Source organism: Ursus maritimus, unplaced genomic scaffold (genome assembly GCF_017311325.1).
Source record: "Ursus maritimus isolate PB19 unplaced genomic scaffold, ASM1731132v1 scaffold_12, whole genome shotgun sequence".
NCBI lineage: Eukaryota > Metazoa > Chordata > Mammalia > Carnivora > Ursidae > Ursus > Ursus maritimus.
Genome location: NW_024423564.1, coordinates 30,569,129 through 30,595,287, shown reverse-complemented (window position 1 = coordinate 30,595,287; position 26,159 = coordinate 30,569,129). Strand labels below are relative to the sequence as shown.

General features: G+C 38.9%; 1 protein-coding gene across 3 annotated transcripts; it reads right to left on the bottom strand.

Moving 5' to 3' along the window:
• Positions 1-5,715: 5,715 nt before the first annotated feature.
• On the bottom strand, positions 5,716-24,284 carry LOC103662913 (guanylate-binding protein 6-like). Of its 3 annotated transcripts, XM_008690617.2 has the most exons (12): positions 24,132-24,223; positions 22,138-22,316; positions 17,188-17,404; positions 15,880-16,007; positions 13,296-13,405; positions 12,898-13,094; positions 11,323-11,568; positions 10,335-10,615; positions 9,416-9,628; positions 7,843-7,945; positions 7,348-7,541; positions 5,716-5,979 (listed from the first exon to the last, which is right to left on the bottom strand). In XM_008690617.2, exons 3-12 carry the CDS (start codon positions 17,375-17,377, stop codon positions 5,758-5,760), a joined length of 1,884 nt encoding a protein of 627 aa, XP_008688839.2. In that variant the 5' UTR covers positions 17,378-17,404; positions 22,138-22,316; positions 24,132-24,223; the 3' UTR covers positions 5,716-5,757. The 3 variants fall into 3 exon arrangements, with proteins under 3 accessions (XP_008688839.2, XP_008688838.2, XP_008688840.2); XM_008690616.2 differs by lacking the exon at positions 22,138-22,316 and having other exon boundaries at positions 24,132-24,284; XM_008690618.2 differs by lacking the exons at positions 22,138-22,316; positions 24,132-24,223 and adding an exon at positions 18,370-18,520.
• Between the last annotated feature and the right edge of the window lie 1,875 nt (positions 24,285-26,159).

Below are 26,159 nucleotides of genomic sequence, written 5' to 3'. Positions count from 1 at the left end.
GTGGGTTGCATCATGTTACTTTCATTTTCTCCACAGAGAGTGTCTAATCTACTTCTAAACCCATCTTTTGAGTTTTTCAGAAAAAAACCAGGGATGTACTGTATGGTGACTAACATAATATAATAAAAAAATATTATTATAAGTTTAAAAAAAAAGAAAAATTATTTTAATTTTTGCTTTGGAATTTCTATAAACTCATTCAAATACGTTATGTAATCTTATAGTTCACCAATTCCTGCAGATATTTTAAAGTTTGTCATTTATTTATTTATTTATTTATTTATTTTAAGATTTTTTTTATCAGGTCACTGATCATGATCTGAGCCGAAGTCAAGAGTCAGAGGCTTAAGGGACTGAGCCACCCAGGCACCCGTCTTTTATTTCTTTAAGCATAGAGAATTTAAGCTTTTTTAATGTGCTTTTTAAAAAAAAATTTTATTCCTTCTATTTGAGAGAGAGAGGGAGTGAGAGAGTACACAAGTGAGAGGAGGGTTAGAGGGAGAAGTATGCTCCCCACTGAGCAGGAAGTCTGACATGAGGCTCTATCCTAGGACCCCAGGACCATGACCAGAGCCAAAGGCAGACACTTAACTGACTGAGGCACCCAGTGCTCCTGATATGCTTTTGATAATTCTATGTCTAAAGACTTTGAAGGTCTCTACTTGCTTTCTTTTGTTTTTGCTCTTTCCTATTCATGGTGCATCATTACATTGTGCACTTAGTTATGTTAAGCGTGAGCTGCTTTCATTTTTTCCATATCAATATTTTATGGGATTCTTGGAGTCTCAGTGAGGATTTTGCCAGGAGGATTCCATTCAAATAACAATGTTGAGTAGGGAAGCCACACTTCCAAGAAAAGTGATACTAGGAAGAACATTCCAGAGTTCATATATCAGTTATGCGACACTCATGGAAACATAAACCACATTAGATTTTTTTTATTAAGATTTATTTTTATTTATTTGGGGGGGGCATGGTGGGGAAGGGCAGAAAGAGGGAAGCAGACACTCACTCATGGAAACATAAACCACATTAGATTTTTTTATTAAGATTTATTTTTATTTATTTGAGAGAGAGAGAGGGGGCATGGTGGGGAAGGGCAGAAAGAGGGAAGCAGACACTCTGCTGAGCCTGACGTGGGGCTTGATCTCATCACCTTGAGATCATGACTTGAGCTGAAACCAAGAGTCAGACACTCAACTGACTGTGCCACCCAGGGATCCCAGAAACCACTTTAGATTTTTAAACATAATTCATTTGTAGAGTTGATAGAGGAGCAGAGACCAAAAATAGAGGCTTGTGAAGCAGCCCAGGAATAAGTAATTGCCTGAAGCAGCAATCTAAGACTGGAGGAGCAAGTGACAAGATGGTAATGGGAAGAAGGTAATACCACACAGGGCCTGTCCTGTGAGAACTGGAACAATGGAGGGGATGGGCAAGCTTCCAGATACCACTTGAAGGATATAAGAAGTGGGGGAAACCCCACGTTGTCCCTTCTTCCCCACTCACAATTTTCGTCTAGTGCCTCCTGTATCCGCTGAACCCAGCAGGAAGCCAGCAGAAAGAAGAAATGGGATGTGGTGGGCAGGTGCCATTTCCACTGCAGTAGAGAGCAGCAGGAGAGGGAACAGGACAGACCTCAGAGCAAACAGAAGACCAGCATTGATACCCACCCCAATATTGGTATTAGAGACAGAGAAAAGTATCTATGAGAAAAAGGGTTGAGAAAAACTCATGAGCTCATTTTTAAAAAAGATTTTATTTACTTATTTGAGAGAGAGCACAAGCAGGGGAGAGGGGCCAGAGGAGAGGGAGAAGCAGACTCCCCGTTGAGCAGGGAGCCCAATGTGAGACTTGATCCCAGGACTCCAGGATCATGACCTGAGCTGAAGGCCGACGCTTAACTGACTGAGCCACCCAGGCACCCTTCATGAGCTTCTTTTTAATAAGTATATTCACTTCTGATAGTCACTCAGACTTAAGATGGGAAGCCACTTGGAGTGTTTACTTAAGATCAGAAACCTTTTGCACTAGGCTCACTCTAGGATTCTGGATTTGGAGCTACAAAGCCCACGCCCTGCTCTGTGAGCACATTATACTTGCCTCCCAAAATCCAGTTATTAAGAGCCTTGCGTCAGACTATTAGTGTAATCCTGCTACTTGGGAACCTGTCTGCAGTTTGGTTCCATCAGATCGAAGAACACATTTTCAGCATTAAGTGTTTACTTTTTTGACTAAGTGTAATAGGAGAGATACTTATTGCCCTTTGAAATGATAAACAGATGTTACCCTTATTCATTCATTCAACCATTCATCTATTTATTTATTCTTTCAATCACCATTCACCCTAGGTTTCACTCTGCTTTAACATTATTTTATGTGGTCCTTAGGACTCAGTAATATTTCCTGAAGAAACAAGTAATTTATATTTTCAGCTAATAAGAATTGGATTGAAGCTAAACTTGAAGACAGAATATTGGTTTCCACTCTGAGTCTTTATATATAGTGATTATATATGTGTATAATATATATACACACACATTCACAGCTTGTATTACTAAATAACTAAATAACATTATGTGAAGTCCCCATAGAGTGTAAGCTGCATGAAGACAAGATCTTTACTCTCTTCGCAGAATCTAAAACAATGGCCAGGAAAGAATAGGAGTTTAGTAAACAGTGTAAATTATTAAAACTATTCCTTAATGAGTATTAGAATAAATGTATGAATAAATTGTTAACTACTGTTGAAAGCCTTTTTCTTTATTTTTAAGTGATCAATACATGGCTGGTTTTTATTGAAAAGACATGAAAACAGTATTTCAAAGAGATGTATGCATTCCCTTATTAATCACAGCCTTTTTCACAAAAGCCAAGCCATGGAAACAATCTAAATGAACTTCAGTGGATGAATAGATAAAAAAAGATGTGGTGTATATACACAATGGAATATTGTTCAGCCATGATAAAAGGGGATATCCTGCCATTTGCCACAACATGGATGGACCTTGAGCACATTATGCTGGTGAGATAAGTCAGACAGAGAAAGGCAAGTACTGTATGAGCTCACTTATGTGGGGAATCTAAAAAAGCAAACTATTTTCTTTTTGTTCTTCAGTTTAGGGTGTCGCTTCACCCAGGTTGTCTCTGAGGCATTAGAACACCTCTTTGATTCAAGTTCTCAGTGAGGACAGGTATTTCTATAAAATAGCTTCCTTTTCCATTAAATCATACCATTTATTGGCCATAAATTCATTATTACAGGTTTCTTTCTTTAAAAGGCAAAGCCATTCTTCCTTCGGAACATTTGAAGCCGCAGCTAGATGGATCGGTTGAAAATCTGCAGCGGAAACGTATTAACATCCTCACAGAGACACAGAGATTGTATACACAAGGTCATAGAGGAGGAGACTTCACCAGAAAAGTTTTTATTCTTCCAGCCTTTAAATCATCTTAGAGACCTTAATCTGGTGTCTAAAATCCAAATTATCTATAACCTCAGACCTTTGGAGTGTTTGTAGTTCTGGCAATTAAAAACAATGATGGGGGTGTCAACATTTTGTTTTTCTAGCAGATGCTTATTTAGTACATTCTGTGCCTAAACATACTTTGAGATGTACAGAAAAATATGTAATGGTTTTTGTTCTCAGGTGAACTTTACTCTTATTTGAAAACCAGTACTAGACCCCAGTTAGTTGCCCCTGGTCCAGGACTGCATTTATTACCTGGATCCCATGTACACCTATTTTAATAGGGAGACTGTGATGTCTTTCTGGTATCTGGGTGTCACTACCAACTTGGATCCTGATTACAAGAGTCCTCAAAATGTTTGGGCATTCCCATTTCCCCAGGACATAGGTACCAAGTAAATGGCCAGAGATCCTCCAGAAGGAGAAATGGGAAAGCTATTTTCATCTGTCCTTATCCCAGAGTTGCCTGGTCCTTTGCTTTGGGGTTCTGCCCTCCTCTGCAGGTATTAGGTTTGTGGTCTGAAATTGGTTCAGATCAAGGCTGGGGATAGTGACATTTTATTAAGGCTACCTCTCAGGCTTCTGTTAAACATCCTTGATTCCATTTGATTATTTTCTCCCCATACTTTTTGACTCTATAGATGTCCTGTTCTATTCACCTTCTTCAGAATTTTCTGTGGTCTTCCCCACCTGGCTGTCACTCCAGCCATGTTATGGATTGAATGTTTGTGTTCTCCCAAAATTAGTTTGATGAAATCCTAGCCCCCGGTGTCCCTGTGTGGACATCTGAAGTGGAGTTTTCGGGTAATAAGGAGCAGTTGGTAATGAGGGTAGGGCTCTCATGAAATCTGATTAGTGCTCTTCTAAACAAAGAGTTATGAGAGCACTCTTTTTTTCTCTTCCATCATGTGAGGACACAGCAAAAAAGCAGCCATCTATAAAGCAGGAAAAGGGCCCTTACCAAGAACCCAACAGTGTTGGCTTACTCATCTTGAACTTACAGCCTCTAGAACGGTGAGAAACAAACATTTATTGTCTAAGTCACCCAGTCTATGGTAATTTATTACAGCAACCTGAGCTAAGACAAACCAGGGTGCTTATTACTATTTTATGTACTTAGCTTCTGGCATTTCAGTGCCAACACCTGGCCTCCATGCATCAGGGTTTATCATCGCCAACATTATCAGAGCATTTAGTTCTGCAATGGCACATGGTGCCTTCTGCTCTTGCCTACGGCAGAGAGGCCACTGCAGCACTTTAAAAAATTATGGGGTCCCTCTCATCAGTGCATATTCTTAATGTTTGGTAATCTGCTTCTAACACCTTAAAAGGTGTAATTCAAATATAGGAAGGAGAGGCTACTCTAGCTGAGATTTCAAAGGGCAACATGAAAGTTTATACCTTAGTTTTGAAGTAATTATAAGGGATTAAAAACCAAAGCCAAAATGAAAAAAAGATTAAGATGTGAATTTTATGCATCCTGGTACTCTGATCTTGGTCTTAGACCCCCTCATTAAGCAGGCTGATGTCATTTCTAGAAATAGTGAGCAATTTCATGATCTCATAGCCAATTTCACATTCCTTTTGTGATTATCATTATTAGTATTATACTCTATATTTTGTGATTTATTTATAAAATGGCAATTCAAGATTTCTTTATAATAAAGTCAGGAGATAAGATTATATAATGAAGAGCCTGTGTCCCTTCCACCTCTGATGCCATTCAGTTCTCCTCAGAAGGAACCAGTGATATTAGTTTCTAACAAATTTTCCAGAGATATTTTATGTGTACATAGATAGGTATGATTGCACATAATTTTTTTTACAGTGAACACATTATACACACTGTTTTCTTCCTTATTTCTTTACTTTATAATATATTTTCAAGATTTCCTATGTTTGTACAAATTGAGCTCCACTGTCATTTTATTTACTGGCTATACAGTATTCCAGTGTTCATACTGGCACATGTTCAATTTATATTACCCATTTATGTAGATAGATACTTAAATAATCAAATTAAGCAATCTTTTCTCATTTAAAGTGATGCCTCAGTGGATTTTATATATACTTACAATTTTGCACATGTATATTTTCTAAAAGTTAACATGCTGTATCAAAGTGTACATGGATTTATTCTATCTAAAGTGAGTCAGGCATTGATATCCTCTTGTAGGCACTTTTTATATTTAAAACTTTGCTGAATAAAAGTGAAAAGCATATGCACCAAAAATAGGCCAGAGTATATAGCCACATTCTTTAATTTCTTTAAAAGGAGATCTAATTCTTATTTAAATAGTGAGTTCACAGTGCGCGCAATATAATCAACAAATTTAACAGGAGCAGTAACTATTGAAACAATCTCATTGCCAAATCTCTCTAAGACTTGTGCAAACCAGGGAGTATCATTATTTTGAGTAGCTTCAACCCTATATTTCAACTGATTTATCTCTTCATTCATCTCTTCAGATTTCTTTTGAAATCCCTCATTGAGCAGATCACGTTGGACCTAAATAAAAAGTGAGAAGTAAAACTTTTTAAATTATCATTTTTTTCAAGAATTGCACTTCACATATAAAAACGTGGTCAAACTATCGTTGTTTTACTCCTAAAATTGTTCCTTCTTACTCAATCTAGAGAGGAGAATTTTGCAGTGAGGAATATCTCCTGGCTTGGACCTAAACATTGAGAAGAGCATAATTTAAAGCCTTACGAATATTCATATACCATTAAGGTTTTGCTAGTATGCTAAGCTTGACATGAGGACAAATGTAACATGTTTCAGTCAAAAAAAAAAAAAAATGCCAGTTGGAAGATAGCCTTGGTCTGATCGCACTCGGTCCCACTTGGGTTGTTATGGTCACCCAAATAGTAGAAATGATGGGAACTTACAAGCTTTTCTAGAAATCTGTCATAAACATGTCCTGATGGATAATGAGAGAATTCCTCCCTATGCCATTTGATAACTTGGGTAAACTACCCACACCTGGAGATAGTATAGTGCATTTAGAAACTGTCCCTTCCCTGTGTTTTTGAGTCTATATATTCCTGATAGTTTTATGTCAGCATAGATATACCTCAGGGTCTTTGGGTAGCAGTAGGGTTTCTGATAATTGTCAGTGATCTTGGTAAAGCAAACCAGTTGCTGCTTATATTAAATACATATGGATATGCGGAATTTAAGAAACAAGGCAGAGGATCATAGGGGAAGAGAGGAAAAAATGAAACAAGATGAAACCAGAGAGGGAGACAAACCATAAAATACTCTTAATCTTAGGAAACAAACTGAGGGTTGCTGGAGGGGAGAGGCGCAGGGGGATGGGGTGGCTGGGTGATGGACATTGGGGAGGGTATGTATTATGGTGAGCACTGGGTGTTGTATAAGACTGATGAATCACAGACCTGTACCCCTGAAGCAAATACATTATATGTTAATTAAAAATAAAAAATTAAAAAATACATATGGTTGGAATATCTATGTAATCAAGCCTCATGAGATTATTTTAAAATCCCCCAAATAGCAACTCAAATGCTATTTATATTCTCCAAGGGCTTGGAGGTGCCATACTCATCCTGAACTCTCTAGAGTCCACACAGAGAGTGGAATTCAAAGGCTTCTTTAGGAAAGAAGGAAGAGGAGGAGGAGGAGGAGGAGGGGAAGAGGCAGGAGGAGGAGGAGGAAGAGGAAAGGGAGGAAAAGGGGAAGGAGAGGGAGAAGGAGAAGAATTCAAAGGATTCAGGGTTTTAAAAAGTCACAAACAGTTAATGGCAATGGTGCTTCCTTGTATGAGCTCCATACCTGTAATCTTCACCCATCCTTTCCTGAGGTACCAGAAGAAGGACCACCAAGCATTGCCAAGGCCATGGCCAGACTTACCTTCAGCTTATGCTCCAACATCATACTCTGTTCTTTTAGAATGTTTTCTCTCTCCCGCTCCATCTTCTCTTTCAGTTGGACTATGTTTTCCTTGAGAGTCCTTTCTTGAGCCTCTATCTGCTGTTGCTGCTCCAGTAGTTTCTGTTTTAGCAGCTCTTGTTCCCTCTCAGCTGCTTCCTTCCTGACCCGCTCCACTGCCCCCAAGGAAAGTTTAGAGAGGGAAGAAAATTAAGTGAGGATTGATCTCTACCTTCCAGAGCTCAGAGACAAAACTAAATTGGAAGGGAAGGTGGAAAATCTCTGAATTCCTCATGAATTTCAAAATAATGGGAAAGGCCCTGTCTGGCTGACATACAACCACAACTCCCCTTGTTTATAGAGTTAGCAGAGTAGTGCCACAGAAGGAGAGGACACTCCTTATTTCAGGAAGGTTTTGCTGTCACACCTGACAGAGGGACCTACCCAACCTGTTGTGAGCCAAGCTGTGCCCCATACCTGCTATGGCCTTCTCCCCATCAGTGAGGGCTTTATCTGCCTGCCAGATGGATTCCTCTATTGAAACCTGCGACTGCAGGAATCTCTGGAGGACCTCATTTGCCTGAGGAGCCAAGAAGAAGCAAAGACCTTAGATTCCCACTATGGAGATTAGTCCTGCAAAAACAAGTATATCCAGGTGATTTTTGCTTCATGCTTAAAATTCTGCAGTGGCTCCCTACAAGATGTCCAAGTGTGACCAGAGACTCTCCATAGCTCCTGCTTCCTGTCTCCCTCCAGTGTATCCCCCAGTGCTACTTCCTTCTGCCCACTCTAGGTTCCAGCCAGTCAGAGCTAACTGCAGTTCTATAAATCCACCATCTCTGGTGCTTTTATATATTTGCCTTCTCGCCGGGAAGTGTTGCCTCTAATTTGTGCTGTTGCTCTCCTCTGATACTTGCTGGCTTTACCTTTAGGCAAGTTATTTTAATCGCCTGTGCCTCTCAGTTCAGATCTATAAAATGTTCACAGTAAACATAGATGTTGCTTAATGTTGTTTGAAGGATTAAACTTAAGAGTTTAGGGAAACAGCTTTACATTATGCCTACAAGAAATAAGAGTCCAATATATATTAGTTGCATTATTATTTAATTATTATTGTTTATGACCACAACCTATGTAGCCCATTTTCTTTTATTTATTTCTTTATTATTATACTTCTTAATTGGCATATAGTTGACACACAGTGTTACCTTAGGTTGGGGTGTACAACACAGTGATTCTACAAGTTTACACTTTATGCTATGTTCACCACAAGTGTAGATACCATCTGTGTCGTTAGATCACTATCACAGTATTGTTGACTGTATTCCTTATGCTGTGCCTTTCATTCTCATGACTTATTCATTCCATAACTGGAAGCCTGTATCTCCCACTCCTTTCACCCATTTTACCCATCCCCCGTCCCCCTCCTCTCTGGCAGCCATCGGTTTGTTCTCTGTATTTATAAGTTTGAGTCTGCTTTTTGTTTATTCACTTCTGGGTGTTTTTTAAGATTCCACTTATGAGTGAAATCATATGGTATTTGTCTTTCGCAGTCTGACTTGTTTCACTTAGCATAATATCCTTTAGGTCCATCTATGTTGCCTCAGACGTCATGATCTCATCCTTTCTATAGCTGCATAATAGTGCATCATATGTAGCCCATTTTCACAGGTTCATATGTGTTACAACTTTGTATGCAATTGTCTGTGTATTTGATTTCTTCTCTTACTTTTGACCATACTTAAGTACAAGGATGCTTACTTTAACTTGTAAATCGTCAACACTTGGCATATTCAATGCTGTGTTGTTGGATGAAGAAATGAGTAATTTCTGTTCTGTCTCTTGTGCATTTCAGAAAGCAATACTCTTTTTTTGGGAATAGGCATTTCCACTCTTCTCAGGAGTAAATAGCAAATAGTGGACCTCAAAAGCTAAAGCTGTCAGGATATCCCTATGCTTTTATCACCCACAACTGGTGCTGTGCTCTCAGATTATCTGGAGACCCCTTTGACTCTATTCTGTAGTCTCCCCATGCTCCCCTATTCCTCACCTTCACTCCTTTCCTGGGCAGTTGTGAATACTTCCATTCAATACTTTCCTTTGCTTCCCTGTAGAGCTTGTATCCTCCAGGAACAGAGAAAGTTCNTGCTGAAATACTTTCCATTAGGACCTGTGAAATCTCATTGAGCCTAGACTGGCAGTATTTAATGGATGCCTCTTCATTCTGCTGCAAGAAATGCTCCTTCTTATCCTTTATGAGTTCCTACGAGGGAAAAGTAGAGGGATGTCACCAGAAGAAAGGAACAGAAACAATACGATTCCAAAGAATCTGGTAGAAGGATTGGTCTAACTGTGGTCCTCATGAGAAAAGCATTCTGTTGGAGAAGGGCATGGAATAAAACAGGAATGACAAGACTTGATTTACTCACAACCTTGAATACTCTCTGTAAGACTATGGGCAAGTTTCTTAACCTCCCTGGTTCTTCTGAAATGTTGGAGTTGTATTACCTAATCTCTATGGCTCCTTACAACTGTAGCATTTAGTGATTTATCTTCAATGATACAGTGATACAACAAGAAGCAATACAAGTTGAAAATGGCCTGGAATGAGGGTCTGATAAGAGAAAGTTTGCTTTGTGATAATGGGAGTGTGTTCCCGGAAAACATCCATGCTCAGGAATGACTTTTGGGTGTTGTGGGCAGGCTTAGAATTCATAGATGTCTTAAAACATCAGGAGGATATCTATATTGATTTTACTTCAGAGATCAGAGAGATTTTTAGATAAAGTGCCTCAGGTTTGGGAGGAAAAAAAAAGAAAGAAATGTAGTCCTTTGAAACTCTCTTTCTCATGAGAATGCAGATTTCTTTATCCTTGAGTAAGAGATGAGCCATGGGGTCAATAAAGGTACTTCTAGGCTTCAATCTTCAAAAGGAAGGGTCCTGAAGAGTAAATACTAAGACAAGTTACCACAAGAGTTTTCTGGAACTCCCGCTTCTCATCCTTGAAGGAGTGCTCCATGAACACTGCAATGGCTTCCCTCTCACAGTCTGTATGCACATCCAGCAGCTCCTGGAGCGTTTCTGTGGGGAGCGTCACTCGCTGGGCCATCTGCTTGCTGTAGTGGTCAGCTGCCCTCTGCACAGCCTCAGAGTTCTCAAGCTGGGCTAGGGTTGCCACTGCGTTCTCCAAACAAGGCACTGCTCCAGTATTGATAGTATCCACATAGGTCACCACCAGAGTTCTCAGCCCTGAATGAGCCGGGATATTAAAGGGGTAAATATAAAATTATCACCCCAGGATACCAGATTCTGAGACTACATTTCTTTCTTTTTTACACGCAGCCCTGCTTCCTTTATCTTCACCTTTGTTTTCCTATTGACTTAATTTTTATGGTTCCCCAGGCCATATGGCTAAAAAATTAAAAATTTACCTTTATCTAACATACTAAAGGGTATCTGGAAAACATAATTTCCCATTTAAAAAATTAAAAGCAAAGTAGATTATATGGGTAGACTGATGAGGCAGGATAAATCAGATTATATTTATTCTGAATTTCGAAGCTTCCAATGGATTTTCACTGATCCATGGGATACTATTTATTTTTGTACAGCTCTAGACTCGCAAAATATTTTTTTTGTATTTTTTTTTGCAAATAACACTTACCAGATGGGACTTCCCTTGGGGAAAAAAAGCAGTATATTCTGTTTTTATACCCAGTTAGTGATTTATTTTTTCTCAGTGGAGGAGTTTTTTTTTTTTTTTTCAGATAAATGGATGACACAGGTATCAGTGACAAAGTGTGCAGTTTTAGAGAGGGATTTGTAAACCCCCCCAAAGTGAAATAATTATACACATCTCTTCGTGGAGTGTGAATGTGTGTATACCTAGAATTCCATATAGAATCAAACAAAAATGCTGATATTCAGCCCCACAGAAATGGTAAAAGGAGACTCACGATTCCCGGTGACTGTGACTCCCTCTCTGAGAGTCTTGGTCCTTCCCTGGGTGAAGATGTAGGAACAAAAATTGTTCGCTTGTGTCTGGAATTTAGGATCCAGTTGACACTCAGGTATATTCTCAATATTGGCTAGGAGTTTTGTGTCATTTATTGGCCGATCAAAGACAAAACACTTCCGTTTTGGAAAGAAATGCCTGATGCACTCTCTGGGTCGATTGGATGCTTGGATTCTGGAATTGTTGCCTGAGGGATAAGAACAACAGATTACTGTGGGAACAGTCCTGAGGCGAGGGATCTAATGGTTTTTATGACTGGGATTTTGATTCTTTGCTGTCTTTTATGCTCGAAACACCTTTAACCCAGACATTCAGTACTTCCTTACACAGCAAACTCATACCAATGGTAGCATTCTGGAGAGAAATTTGGGGAGACATCTGATCCAGGTAAAAGAAATCTATGGCTCATAACTCCAGACCTGAAAATGGTGGTAGAGTTGTCCATTAGATGTTTACTTAATGAATTGTTAAAAGAATGGAAGGTCAAATAGAACTTTTTGGTCTAATGTAGAAACCGAACTTGGGACCAAGAAGAGCCACAGTCAAGGGATAATGGAGCAGTATCAGGAACAACAGTATTAGGCTTATTAGGACACTCTGGTTATTTAAGGAAAACTGCTTTGATGCTAGAAATAATTTGCACAGTGATAGCTATTTTATTTCACAAAAACCTCGGAAGAGTAAATGTAACTAAAATGTAATTTTAGGACGTCACCACTACTCTACACACTCCTTGAGGTGAAGGACTAGACTTGATTTAACAGCATTGCTCTTCTGCCAAGCCAGTTTCTCATTAAATGTTTTGGGAAAGTGTAAGTAGAAAACTGAAAGCAAGAATGAATAAATCAGAATTGACATATATACCATTATAAATGTATCCCATTAAAATAATTATTTCAACATTATAGCATGGATAAATATATGGGAATTAAGAGAAAACTATGATATAGACAGTAAAATGAATGTTCTGATAATTATCGGAAATAATGAAAAGGTATAGATTGAAAAGGCGTACTTCTTCAGGTTTATTAGAGCACAGTCATTTTTGTATGTGATATATCTATACAGACATTAGATAATTATGTCCTTCTTTGAAAGGTTGATATCTAACTGTTAAATATATTTTTATTGACATATATTGTCTATATAGTAATATATTGATTTTCCTTTTAATTTCATGCCAGTAAGTATCAGTCAGTTGTTTACTTCAACACAGAAAAACAGAAGCCAAAGTAAGGAACATGTGTTTGGTCTTTGGAAAGTTTAAGCACCCATTGAAGTCTGGTAGCTACCTTAGCCATTGTTTAAAGAACAAATCAGTTTTGAAAAATTTGATTCTAGCCTAGGTTCCGCTTTTCTTGAGTGAACTTCTTAGAGCTTTTCAGCCCAACCTGTAGTCACCATTTCTACAGACCTCAATCTAGTCTCGAATACAAATGCAATCCCAATGATAATGGACTTTTAGTAGCTCCCACCCTCTGTTGGACCATCCACTGCCCAGGCCATGCTCTGATACCTGCAATCAGCTTCAAGGCATTCTCCAGGTACTCATCTTCTGTGATAGGATGATCATTTAACTTCAGCTCCAGGCTGAAATCCCGTACAGCCCAGATAAAGTCTGGGAAGAAACTCACAAACTCTGTGGAATCTTCTGTTCCATCCTCTTCTGGGGAGGACTTTGCCCTGATTAGTTTTGTGAGCTCTGTCACGTAACTAGGGCCCAGTTAAGGAAAAGGAAGTTCCCACCCATCCTTCCCACTTTTCTCTAACAAAAAATTATTACAAACACTCTGTTTTGCCCTGGGTCCCCTCTGCTCCACCAAAGGCAGCTAAGTGACAGGGAAGGAGAAACTAACTTGATCTCTATTCCCATAAACTTAATGAGATATGGTGGCTTGGTCCCTGGAAGGATACTGCAGCTGCTCCAGGGCCTGGTGGTTGATGGTGCCCAAGCTGTTGTAGACCAAGGTGCTGCTCAGAAGCACAGCCAGGGCAAAGATCCATGAGTCATTCTTAGGGTCACCCTAGAAAGCACATTAGAGCAAGAGTTTTAGAAGTTTCGTCTTTAGAAACTCATTCAGATACTTCTTCTATCAGTCTTTCATTTATTATTTCAGCTAACATACTTGCCATGCAAAGAAATGAGTTTGAAGACAGACATGGATAGAGATATCACCTGTGACAATTACAAAGACATTTTTTGTGATTGTGATTTCCTCATATATAAAGAGACTGTAATATTCACAGAGCTTTCTTTTTCCTCAATTGGATGAAATAAAGTAGCATATATAGAAAAACCAGTACAGTACCTGGTGTGCAATTAGGTATTCAATGATGAGTGTTAGAATTTATTCATTCTATATATAGCCATATAAAATATACCATAATTGCCATAACTGGGGATTCAAATTATATTCAATTAAATTCAGCAGTTGTTTATAGGAAGCTACTGAATATTTCCCATTGCTCTTATATTTAAAAAGCAAACTTGAAACTGGCAGTTGCTACTTTCAAGATGACTATTTCAAACTGATGACAAATGTCTGTAACAATGAATGTAACAAAGATGACAATATCTATAAAAATATTGGTAATCTTATATCTTAGTAATGTACATAAGCAATGGAACCTATAGCTATAATATGAAATGGAAATTTAGAATTTTATCAAGGAGGAACAGAACTGTGAAAGTTGGAGAAAGTATATGTTATGAAGGCTTACTGGAAGTCTTGAGCTGAGTGTTCAAGAATTGGTCAAATACAGACATGAAGAAACATAGACTTGGTTCTCAGCAGGTCTGATTCTGTTTTTTGTTAATTCGTGTGTGTGTGTGTGTGTGTGTGTGTGTGTGTGTGTGTGAAATTATGTGGTATATACCCTTCTCAGTCTGACTTATTTCACTTAGCATAATACTCTCTAGGTCTGTCCATGTTGCTGCAAATGGCACAATCTCGTCCTTTTTTATGTCTGTGTAATATTCCATCGTGTATTTATACCACATCTTCCTTATCCATTTGTCTGTTAATGGATTAGTCAGTTGCTTCCATATCTTGGCTATTGTAAATAATGCTGCAGTAAACATAGGGATGCATATATCTTTTTAAATTAGTGTTTTCATCTTCTTTGGGTGTAAATACCCAGTAGTGGAATTATTGGAACATATGGTATTTCTATTTAACTTTTTCAGAAACCTCCATACTGATTTCTATAAGTAAAAAAAATAATAAAAAAGTAAATAAAAGCAGAATTTCTAACTTCTCTTGGGACAGAAATGGAGAGCTACAGAAATTTAGATACCATTTCCAAATAAGTCTCAAAGTAAGGCACAAAAGGAGAAATCATTCATTTCATCCATTAGCAGAAAATTAAAATACCAAAAATCCACCTGAAAATGTTTGTTATAAGGTAAACATATGCTTATAGGACTAGCACCTTCAGAGGTGTCTCAGAGCCTTCCAGAATGCTCTTTGGGTAGCTGATGAACTTTACCATAGGAAATGTAAACCCAACTATTAACCGCAAACCTCAAATACACACTTCATCTGGAAGATAAATCAGAAATATTTCCTTTACTGGGATGGAATTGATGTTTCTCCTCTTTCCCACCAAAGCGCTCTTATGCTTAACATATGTAGTGCCACTATGTTGTGCTGCCCAGATCACCTTATAAAATTGAGGGACTGATTCACCCAGCTAGTGGGAGTGCTGATGGAAGACAGCTCTCAGGTGCCACTCCTTTTAATTAGAAAGGCTTCCAGAGCAGCCTTTCAATGATTTATCAACACCCTTGTCCCAACTCAGGATAACTCAAAGGAGCATCCCAGCCACAGAATTCCCATGGAACTAACAGAAGTCAGCGATTGCATTGCAGTGTAACTTCTTTCTCTCTCCCAACTTGCTTCTTTCCCAATCGTATTTTATTAAATCTGACTGCATTATGTGTGGTCTTCTCAACTGGACTGAGGATGCTTTGAGGGCAGGACCTTTACTGTGGTAACTAGTATCTATAGTACTAAGCCAGGAGGCTGCAACTCAGCTATTCAAAAATTATTTCTTAAATGGAATCAAATAATTCAGGGGCCCTTTGGTGGCTCAGTCAGTTGAACATCTGACTCTTGGTTTCGGCTCAGGTCATGATCTCCAGGTCATGAGATCAAACCCTACATCACGCTCTGTGCTCAGCAGGAAGTCTACTTGAGATTCTCTCTCTCTCCCTCTCTCCCTCCCCCTACTCGCAGTATTTCTCTCTATCTCAAATAAATAAATAAATCTTTTAAAAAAATTAATCAAATAATTCCAGCATCAAGAAATAAAAGAGTTATCTAATATACCATATCTTACCTAGAAGTGAACTTCAAACAAACCAACATGCCTCATTTACTATAGCCGGATTTCTAGATATTGCAAAGAGTTCACAGCAGTTAAATTGCAAAAGGTCATGAAGAGGTGAGGAGCAAATCCAGAGTAAAAAGGATTTATCTGTGACTGCCTGTCTTACCTTTTCCACATCACCCAGGCCCTCGGTATCCAGAAGGACCAGGGTGTGTTTTGGCTTGCAGGGGTGAGGCACACACCACATCCAGATGCCCTTGGTTTTAGACTGCACTGTAGAGCCCAGAGGGAAACCTGCAAGGGGAGGGGAGAAGGCAACATACAGTGACAGGAGACTCATCGAAGCAATCAAAGGTTACAAAGTCAGACTTCCTGGAATGTAAATACCCCAGCATACAAGATGGTTCTTTCTCAAATCCCTTAAGCATGTCTTACTTTGTGTGTCATCTGTTCTAAGTGATGCCAGGGAAGTGCTCAAGATGGAGGCAAAGAAGCATTCATGAAGAAAAAAAAAAATGGAAATCATCGATAACCATAACAAGAGCATTTTGAAAGAATGGTGAGGAGCAAAGAGAGCAGTGGATTAAAGAGAAACATGGGAAAAGAAAAAGTAGAAAAGGGAAATTGAGATAATATTTTTTGCCAAAGTGATAAAAAAAAAAAAAAAAGGCGGTGGGGAAGGTTGTTAACTACAATACGATGTGAAATCCAGGAAGGATTTTTAAGATGATAGCTGTCTTGGGGTCCTTGAGCACAACCGTCAAGAAAGAATTCTTGAGATATTTCACAGTGAACATAGTAAGTTTATTCAAGTAGCACAGGGACAAGACCCATTGGCAAAAAGAGCTACACTTCTGCTATATGAAGCTGGTGGTTATTTGCTTACTGCTCAAAAGGAAGGAGATGTGCGGGGAATATTAGATCATAAATGTTTCTTCAAATTTCTACTCATAAAAGTACTTTCACAAGATTTCTCTGGTACTTCTCATTCAGTTCAATATTTACTATTGGTGAGATTTACTGGCAGTCCGAGACTCTTTAAGAATGTAGCAGCCGGCATGTATTCATATCGGAATGTATTCTTATTAGAACTATAACGATTGTAGGTCAACCTTCTGGGGTAAAGGTGAACATTTTTCTCCTTCTATCCCTCCTCAATAGATATTCAGACATCTTATATGTTGATGGAAATATCCCCTAAAAAAGCAAATGTGTTTCGAGAGAGAGAGGAGATACAATTATAAGAGCCCATTACTTGATCAGGTTAAAGAATGTAGGATCCTGAGTGTTAGTAGGAGAGTTTTCCTTAACAGTAGTAAAACAGTATGATAACAGATTACAGTAAGAGTAATGTAGTGGTGAAAATTAGAATTGGAAGGTTGGTTGATTGAGAGGAGTTTGGTTCTCCTTTCACATGACCAGGGAAGAAAACTAAAGATCTGAGAGATGGCCCCAGACTGAGTACAACGCTCACCTCGGTTCTGTCCTGCAAGACGGTTCATCAGGTAGGATTTGCCTGTACGATACAGTCCTACAATGGCCACCACCACTACTGGTTGAGAAATATCTTCAAGAATCTGTACAGCTGTCTGGTTCACTGACAGCTGCATATTGTTGTTTTCCACCAGACAAATGGGGGCCGTCATAGTGGGTCCAGATGCCATGGCAACCTGCCAACCTAGAAAAGCCTCCTAGTAGAAATAATATTACAAAGTCATTCTCTGACTTAGAGTTATCCAAAGCACCCATGAGTTTAGGATTAGGTGAAACTTCTGTGGTTTCTATGAGACAAAATGTAACCTAGAATTAGCAAACTGCAGAGGGCTTCCTCTATTATTCCCCCAAATCTCGATCATACTAGTAATGAAACATAGAGTATTATTATTCTCCAAAGTTTTGCTTCAATAGTAATAAGAAAATTCAAGCAACTGTTACTATCACTGAGGGTCTGCAGTATACCAGCCCTGTGACACATACCTTACATACACAGCCTCATTGATATTTTTGAGAACCTACAAGTTAGAAATTATTGTACCCACTTTGCAGATAAGATAAATGAGTCTCACAAAAGCTGAGTAAGACATAGAGCCAGGATTAAACCTAGACAGTGGAGCAAAATGGCAAGCTAGGAAGCTCTAAGCTCTTGTTTCCCCAAGGAGATATCAAAAATAATCAAAATATAGGGGCGCCTGGGTGGCACAGCGGTTAAGCCTCTGCCTTCGGCTCGGGGCGTGGTCCCGGCATTATGGGATCGAGCCCCACATCAGGCTCCTCCGCTAGGAGCCTGCTTCTTCCTCTCCCACTCCCCCTGCTTGTGTTCCCTCTCTCGCTGACTGTCTCTATCTCTGTCGAATAAATAAATTTAAAAAATCTTTAAAAAAAATAATCAAAATATTGGCTAGAATAATCTTACAGAAGTTCTGCAAAAAGAGTCAAACATCTAAAGCAACCAAGCAAACACCCAATCAAGAAAAAGCCATATTAAAAATGGTAGGAAATTCTGTGGTGTTTTTGCTTGTCCTTGGCCCATACACTCCCCAGTGTGGTATAGCTTTGGTCTGTTAAGAGGTGGCAACCCAGTTCTCAGTTTTCTCCCTTGACCCAGAGGGAACAGAGCGGACCTTGTTCACAGTGTTCTAACCTGTCTGGGGTTTACCTCTCAGGTCTCTGTCTCATCTCACATGGATCTCAGGCCAGGGCAGGGGCCAGGAATGTAGGGGTATCACTTGAATATCATATGAAAAGAAGCAACGGCATTGGTTTCATGGGCATTGCTCGTGAACTGCAGGGCATGGATCTGCAGATGCCTGAGGCAAGAGATGACCAGAGAAGACATAAAACAGATCATCTTAGAGGTGCCTGGGTGGCTCAGTTAAGTGTCTGCCTTCAGCTCAGGTCATGATCACAGGGTCCTGGGATCAAGCCCTGTGTTGGGCTCCCTGCTCAACAGGGAATCTATGTCTCTCTCTCCCTCTCCCTCTGCCCACCCACCCACTTGGCTCATGCTCTTTTTCTCAAATAAATAAAAACAAAAAATAAAAAAACAAAAACAGAGCATCTTAGGTAGTAGTTCAGTTCCCACTTCCCTCCTTTAGACTGGATGGAACAGAGCAGATGTTCCAATCTGTTCTGAGCTGCCTGAAGGACTGGTCTTTGTTTTACCAAATTCACTTCTCGGACAGGGAGAAGCAAGGGGCATTGTTTGGGAAAGCTGCAGGGAGACTGAACTTGCAGACCCCTCTGGCAAAATACTATTAGTGTGTGATATTGTGATTTACAATAAGAAGTATGTATTTGGTCTTTGTCCCTGCTCCTGACATACAGCTTCCAAAACATTTAATTTGCCAAGTGATGAAAGTAATGGAAGTATCTTTTGTTATAATATTTGGTCTTTTGTCCTTGGTTCCTAAAACAGGTCCTAAGGTAGTTCCAGAGGAAAGAAGGTGAAAGAAGTGTCTTCTGTTATACATAACAAGCACCTTTCAAACACACCCAAGTTTATGTTAATGAGGTGATTTTGGAAGATACCCTGGATAACCACAGAATGAAGGCTGGGTGCCAAGGAAACCAACCATGTGATTAGAGAGCTGGAACTTTCGCCTCATCTCCCCAGCCTCTGGGGAGGAGAGAAGGGCTGAAGGTTGAATTAATCACCAATGGCCAATGATTTACTCAATCATGCCTATTTAATGAAGACTACATTAAAAACCCTAACTGAAGGAGTTTAAAGAGCTTCTGGATTAGTGAACATGTGCAGGTGCTCAGGGGTGGTGTGCCTAGAGAGAGCATGGAAGTTCTACCTTTTCTTGATACCTTGCCCTATGCACCTTTTTATCATGCTGTTCCAGGGCTGTGTCTGTCTGTCTCCCTCCCTCTCCCTTCCTCTTTCTTTCTTTCTTTCTTTCTTTCTTTTTCTCCCTTCCTTTCTCCCTTCCTTTCTTCCTTCCTCCCTCCCTCTCTCTCTCTCCTTTCTTTCCTTCCTTCCTTCTCTCCTTCCTTTTTTTTTATAAACCAATAATGTACTGAGTAAACTGTTTCTCATGAGTTCTGTAAGCTATTCTAACAAATTACTGAACCTGGAGTAGAGATGGCAAACATAGCCAGAAGCACAGGTGATACCCTGGACTTGTGATTGGCATCTGAAATGGGGCCAGTCTTGTGGGACTGAGCCCTTAACCTGTAGTGCATACACTAACTTCAGACTGTTTGTGTCAGAATTGCTTACTGTGAAAAATTAGCCATACATGTGGTGACCAGAAGTGAAGTATTGAGAATAGTGTTGAGAGGAGAAATAGAATTTTTTCCTTTTCAGGGTGGAGACAAACAGTAGACCATCAAAGGCCCCAAGGAGAGAATCTGAGGATAATTAAGAGATTTAAAAGCAGCGTGTATATGGGGAAACTGAAAAAGCCACACACAAGGTCAGGAAGATGCATGCTCAGGAAAGACCTAAAAAGACTTTAAGGTTTCTCCCTAGGTTAACCTAAGGCTCAAGGCCAAGACCCAGCTGATTAGCAAATACTTCCTTAGCACAAAACCAGTATGCAGAGAATGGAAAAGGTGGCTGTTTCTATAAATGACCAATTTTCAACAGAAACCACGACAATCACAGGCATACAGAGAAACAGGAAAATACGGCCCATTCAAAGGAAGTAAACAAATGTGGTAGAAAACATCCCTGGAGAAACACAAGCATTGCATGTTCTAGGCAAAGACTTAAGTAATTTTCTCAAATATGCTCCAAAAGCTAAAGGGAAACACAAAGAAGTAAAATAAATCAGGAAAACGATATGAAAACAAAATTAGTCCAGTCACAGTGTGGTACTGGCATAAAGATATGTAGACCAAGAGAATAGAAGAGAGAGACCAGAAATAAACCACCCCATATATGGTCAAATGATTTTTGAGAAGCCTGCCGAGATCATTCAATGGGGAAAGCACAGTCTTTTCAACAGGAGGTGCTGGGAAAATTTGGTATTCACATGCGAAAAATGAAGTTGGACTATTACTTTAACACCATATATAAAATTTAACTCAAAACATATCAAAGACTTAAACATAAGAGCTAAAAGTACAAAAACTCTTAGAAGAAAACACAGGAGAAAACCTTCATGATACTGGATGACAATGATTTTTTGGATATGACACCAAAGGAATGATCAAAATATGAAAAAATGGTAAATGGACTTCATCAAAATTAATAATTTTTGTGCATCAAAGAACATCGTCAACAGAGTAACAAGGCAACCCACAGAATAAGAGAAGAAGACTGCATATCACATATCCGATAAGGGATTAATATCCAGAATCTATAAGAACTCTTACAACTCAGTAATAACAACAAAAAGAATACAGTTCAAAAATGGGCAATTTCTCCTGAGAAAATAGACATATAGGCAATAGACACATGAAAAGATGTTCAACATCACTAATCATTATGGGAATGCAAATCAAAACCATGAGGTATAGCTTCACACCCATTAAAGTGGCTATTACTAAAAAAATGAAAACAAAACCAAACAAACAGCAAACAACTAGTGCTGGCCACAGTGTAGAGGAATTGGAGTGCTTGTGCATTGCTGGTAGAAATGTGAAATGGTCAACCACTGTGGAAAAACACTATGATGGTTCCCCCAAAGTTGATCATAGAATTGCCATTTGATCCAGCGATTCCACATCTGGTATATGTACAAAAGCATTAAAAGCAGGGACTCAAACAGATACTTGTACAGCAGTGTTCATAGCAGCAGAAGTCGCAGTAGCCAAAAGGTGAAAATGTCCATCAAGGGACGGATGGATCAACAAAATGTGGCATACACATGCATGACATATATATACATACATACAATGGAGTATTTTTCAGCTGTAGAAAGAAAGAAATTCTGATACATGTTACAACACTGATGAACCTAGAAGACATTTTTCTAAAGTGAAATAAGCCAGACACAGAGGACAAATATTGTAAGATTCCACTTATCAGAAGTACCTAAAATAGTCAAATGCATAGAGACAGAAAGTAAAATAGTGTTTACCATGGCTGAAGGCAGGGGAACAGGGAGTTATTGTTTAAAGGGTACTGAGTTTCCATTTGGGGTGATAAAAATCTCTGGAGACAGATAGTGGTAATAGTTGCACAACAATGAGAATGTACCTTGTGTCACTGAACTGTACTCCTAAAAATGGTTAAAATGGTAAATTTTATGTTAAATTTTTTTGTCACAATTTTAAAAGTTTTTAAAAACAACAACCAGACAGTCGATTTCTCTGTGTCCTGTTACTGCGGCCACTCACTGGGCAGAATATTCTTCCTCACATTGATTATCCTGTCAGTTCCTTTATCAATAGGTTAACCTATGTAGCTTTCTCCTCATGATCACATATGAAAGTGTGCTCTCTAATGCTTTCCTGTGACCCATGTGCTCACCTTTTGTCTGCAGGTCGACAAGTGCTGGGAATGGGAGTGGTAAGTGGAATGAAGTCAGTCTAAAGAATGTAGCCTCCCTTTCAACCAGGGAAGTCAAGAGAATGTTCCTGAATCTTAAGAGATACAGGCTGAGGTACTTAGCTGAGAGGGTCAGGTTTTCGGCAAATTACTCCTATGAACTGGAATAAAAAATATATATATATGCAAATACCATTTTTTATTATATAGGGAGACATATACACGTTATTTAGAGAGATCAAGCAAATCTAGCAAAATGTCACCAGTGGATAAATCTAGGTGAATAGTATATGGGATTCTCTTGTAATTGTTTTTTAAGGTTAAGTTTAATATAAAAAATTAAATATTAAAAATATAATTTTGGTCTCCTGGCATATTTTTGATTGCATTATATTAAAATGGTTTTCTATAATATTATGGAGTTATATAAAATTTTTGACAAAAGAGACTCCATTTTGAAGCTCTGTTTTCTTTTCTAAATAGTGAACTCTTTCACTGGATGAGAGTGGTAATAGTTTTCAAGCAATTGCTCATAAAATTTCAGCGGAGCAACTGGCATTTGGATCGCACGAGGACAGTAAAGTTAACGCATACCAGGGGTAATTAGGTAAAAAGGTAATGAAGCCTTTAGGGTCAGTAACGCTCTTCCTTGTTCATTTCAAAGTAAACTGGTGGAGGAGAGTCCATTCTGTCCATTCCAAGCTTGGGTCCAGGCAGATCTTTGACACCCTCCCTGTTTTATTAAAGTCGGTGACATTAAGATTGATCTAACACTGGATAAAATTATAGGTCTAACCTGGAGGATATTTTGATAATTAAATTAGATACCATATACTTTTATCTTAGCATAGCTTGCAGCACAACATAGAATTGCAGTGTGTGTTTGTTGAATAAATGGAGATGAATCTACAACAATTGCATTGAGCAATTTGGTCCTTTGGGCTATGCACTTTAACCCACTCCGCAAACTGTAGATTTCTAAGAAACAAGGTCTACAAATACATTTTTTGTCAGATCAGAATGGTAAGCAAGTGCAAACACACTGCTTCTGTCCCACCTCCTTTTGTCTGATTCTTCAGTGTGGGGAGCAAAGAACCTGCAGGTAAAACAGAAGCCTTGAACAGCTACGTTGTAATGACTGAAAGTGTACAGTCCCTCTTTACAGGGAAGATTAGAGAAAACTGAGGGAGATGTGACAGGAACAACTGAACAACTTCGTGAAAACACGTCTGTGGTTTCTTAGCTGTGAATGAGCCACAGAGCTTTTAACTTCAAATTAACAAAGTGCAAGCATTCAATCCTGTTCAGGACTGGTTTCCAAATTTGAACTATCTAAGAATCATCAAAAGAAATTGTTAAACCCAGATTCTATACACTTAACAAATGGTACAGAAGACTCTGTGGATTCTATGAAAAATAACCCAACAAACATCCGAGGGGGGCAGGGAGAAAGACACAGACAGACTTGACAACATAGTTATTTTTAACTAATAAAGATCAGCGATGTGGGAGCTACATTTATTTCTACATGGAGATTTATAAACTCTCAAAGCTTTCTTCAGTACGACTAATAGAAAGATTAGAAAGAATCTATCTCTTTAGATTGTCATTGTCTATCAGCTCCTCAATGGACACTGTCTTGTTCTATGAATTCGAATGCCTGCCACAGAGCCTGATGAGAGGAAATTAGGGAGGCTCCCATGGGGACTCCTTCCACTCTACTTGCTGCTGCCCTGAGCTGACATTGTTCCGGGAGCAGCGCATCCAGGGAGACATGGTGTGCTGGCGGTCACTTTGCAGCTGCTACTGTTTCAAGTGGCAAAGCTGAGCTTCCCTAAAACTAAAGCCAGCCGCAGACCCTTGTGGGCCAGACAAAAGGCAGCCTGCCCCTCCTGCCCCTTCCTCAGTTGTGACTTTGAATCAGAGATCAAATCTTGCGTGCAGACAGTGTTGCATGTAAAAGAAGATGTACTCACCTGCTATGCTTACCACAGGTCCGAGGACAGTTCTCAGCTGCTCACTGCTTGCTCACTGGCGCTTTCCGCCTTCTATCTTCCTCTTATAAAAGCTTAAAAAAACTGAGGAAGTTAGAAATTTCTACCATCTAAATCATGTGTTAAAACTGGAAATGAAAGTAAAAGTAATGCAGGCACCCTGAATCACCAGGCTGTAAATCATCAGGCCGTAAATATGGATGTTCAGTTCAGGATGAGATGAAATGAGGGAAACCCCGCAGTTACTCAGCAGTCAGATCTTAGTAAACACACTCCATCAGCTTTCTTCTGTCTTCCCCATCTCGGAGGGCTTTGCTGGCCTCTCTTCTTCATCCGTCTTTCTCAGTTGGCTTAAGTTTCCTTAGCACACAAGAAAAACAGAAAATTCATGGCCCAGATGTAAGCAAAGCTGTACAAAGCAAGATTATTTCAGCCATTTTTCTCTTAGTGAGAATTCCTGAGTTCATTTGTTAGTGGAGAGCTTTTAATATTTAAAATATGTTCCCCATTATATAGTGTCAATGCAAATTGAACCAACCTTTTAGAATTTTTTTTCTTGACTAATACATGTTTATTTTTACTTATTTTTTAAATTTTAATTCCAGTATAGTAAACACACAGTGTTTTATTAGTTTCTGGTGTACAATATAGTGATAAACAATTCCATATATTACTTAGTGCTCATCAAGATAAGGGTACTCTTAATCCCCTTCACCTATTTCACCCAGTCCCTCCACCCATCTCCTCTCTGCTAACCATTAGTTTGTTCTCTATAGTTAAGAGTCTGTTTTTTGGTTTGTCTCTCCTTCTTTTTTCCTTGTTCATTTGTTTTGTTTCTTAAATTCCACATATGAGTGAAATCATATGGTATTTCTTGTTCTCTGGTTTATTTCACTTAGCATCATGCTCTCTAGATGCATACATGTTGTTGCAAATAACAAGATTCATTCTTTTTTTGGCTGAATAATATTCCATTATAAACATACCACCTCTTCTTTATCCATTCATTCATTGTCGGATACTTGGTCTGCTTCCATAATTTGGCTGTGTAAATAATACTGCAATAAACATAGGGGTGCATGTATCCTTTTGAATCAGTGTTCTCGTATTCTTTGGGTAGATATCCAGTAGTGCAATTACTGGATCATATGGAAATTCTATTTTGAACTTTTCAAGGAACATACATATTGTCTCACACAGTGGCTACAACAGTTTGCATTCCCATCAACACACACAGGTTTCCTTTTTCTGCATATCCTCACCAACATTCTTTCTTGTGTTTTTGATTTTAGCCATTCTGACTGGTGTGAGGTGATACCTCATTGTGGTTTCGATTCGCATTTCCCTGATGATGAGTGACGTTGAGCATCTTTTCATGTGTCTGTTGGCCATCTATGTGTGGTCTTTGGAGAAATGTATCTTCATGTCTTCTGCCCATTTTTTAATTGAACTGTTTGTCTTTTTGATGTTGAGTTGTATAAGTTCTGCAATATTTTGGATACTAACCCTTTATTGAATATGTCATTTGCAAATATTCTCTTCCATTCAGTAGGTTGTCTTCTAGTTTTCTTGGTTGTTTCTTTTGCTGTGCAGAAGCTTTTTACTTTGATGTAATCCCAATAGTGTCTTTTTGCTTTTGTTTCCCTTGTATTAGGAGAGACATCTGGAAAGATACAGCTCTCATCTAGGATTTTTATAGTTTCAGGTCTCACATTTAGGTCCTTAATCCATTTTGAGTTTATTCTTGTGTAAGGTGTAAGAAAGTGGTCCAGTTTCTTTCTTTTGCATGTTGCTCTCCAGTTTTCCCAGCAATGTTTGTTGAAGAGACTGTCTTTTTCCTGTTCTACATTCTTGCCTCTTTGTTGAAGATCAATTGAATATATCATAGTGGGTTTATCCCTGGGCTCTCTATTCTGTTCTATTAATGTAAGTGTTGATTTTTGTACCAGTACCATACTGTTTTGATTACTACAGCTTTGTAATATAATTTGAAGTCCAGAATTGTGATGC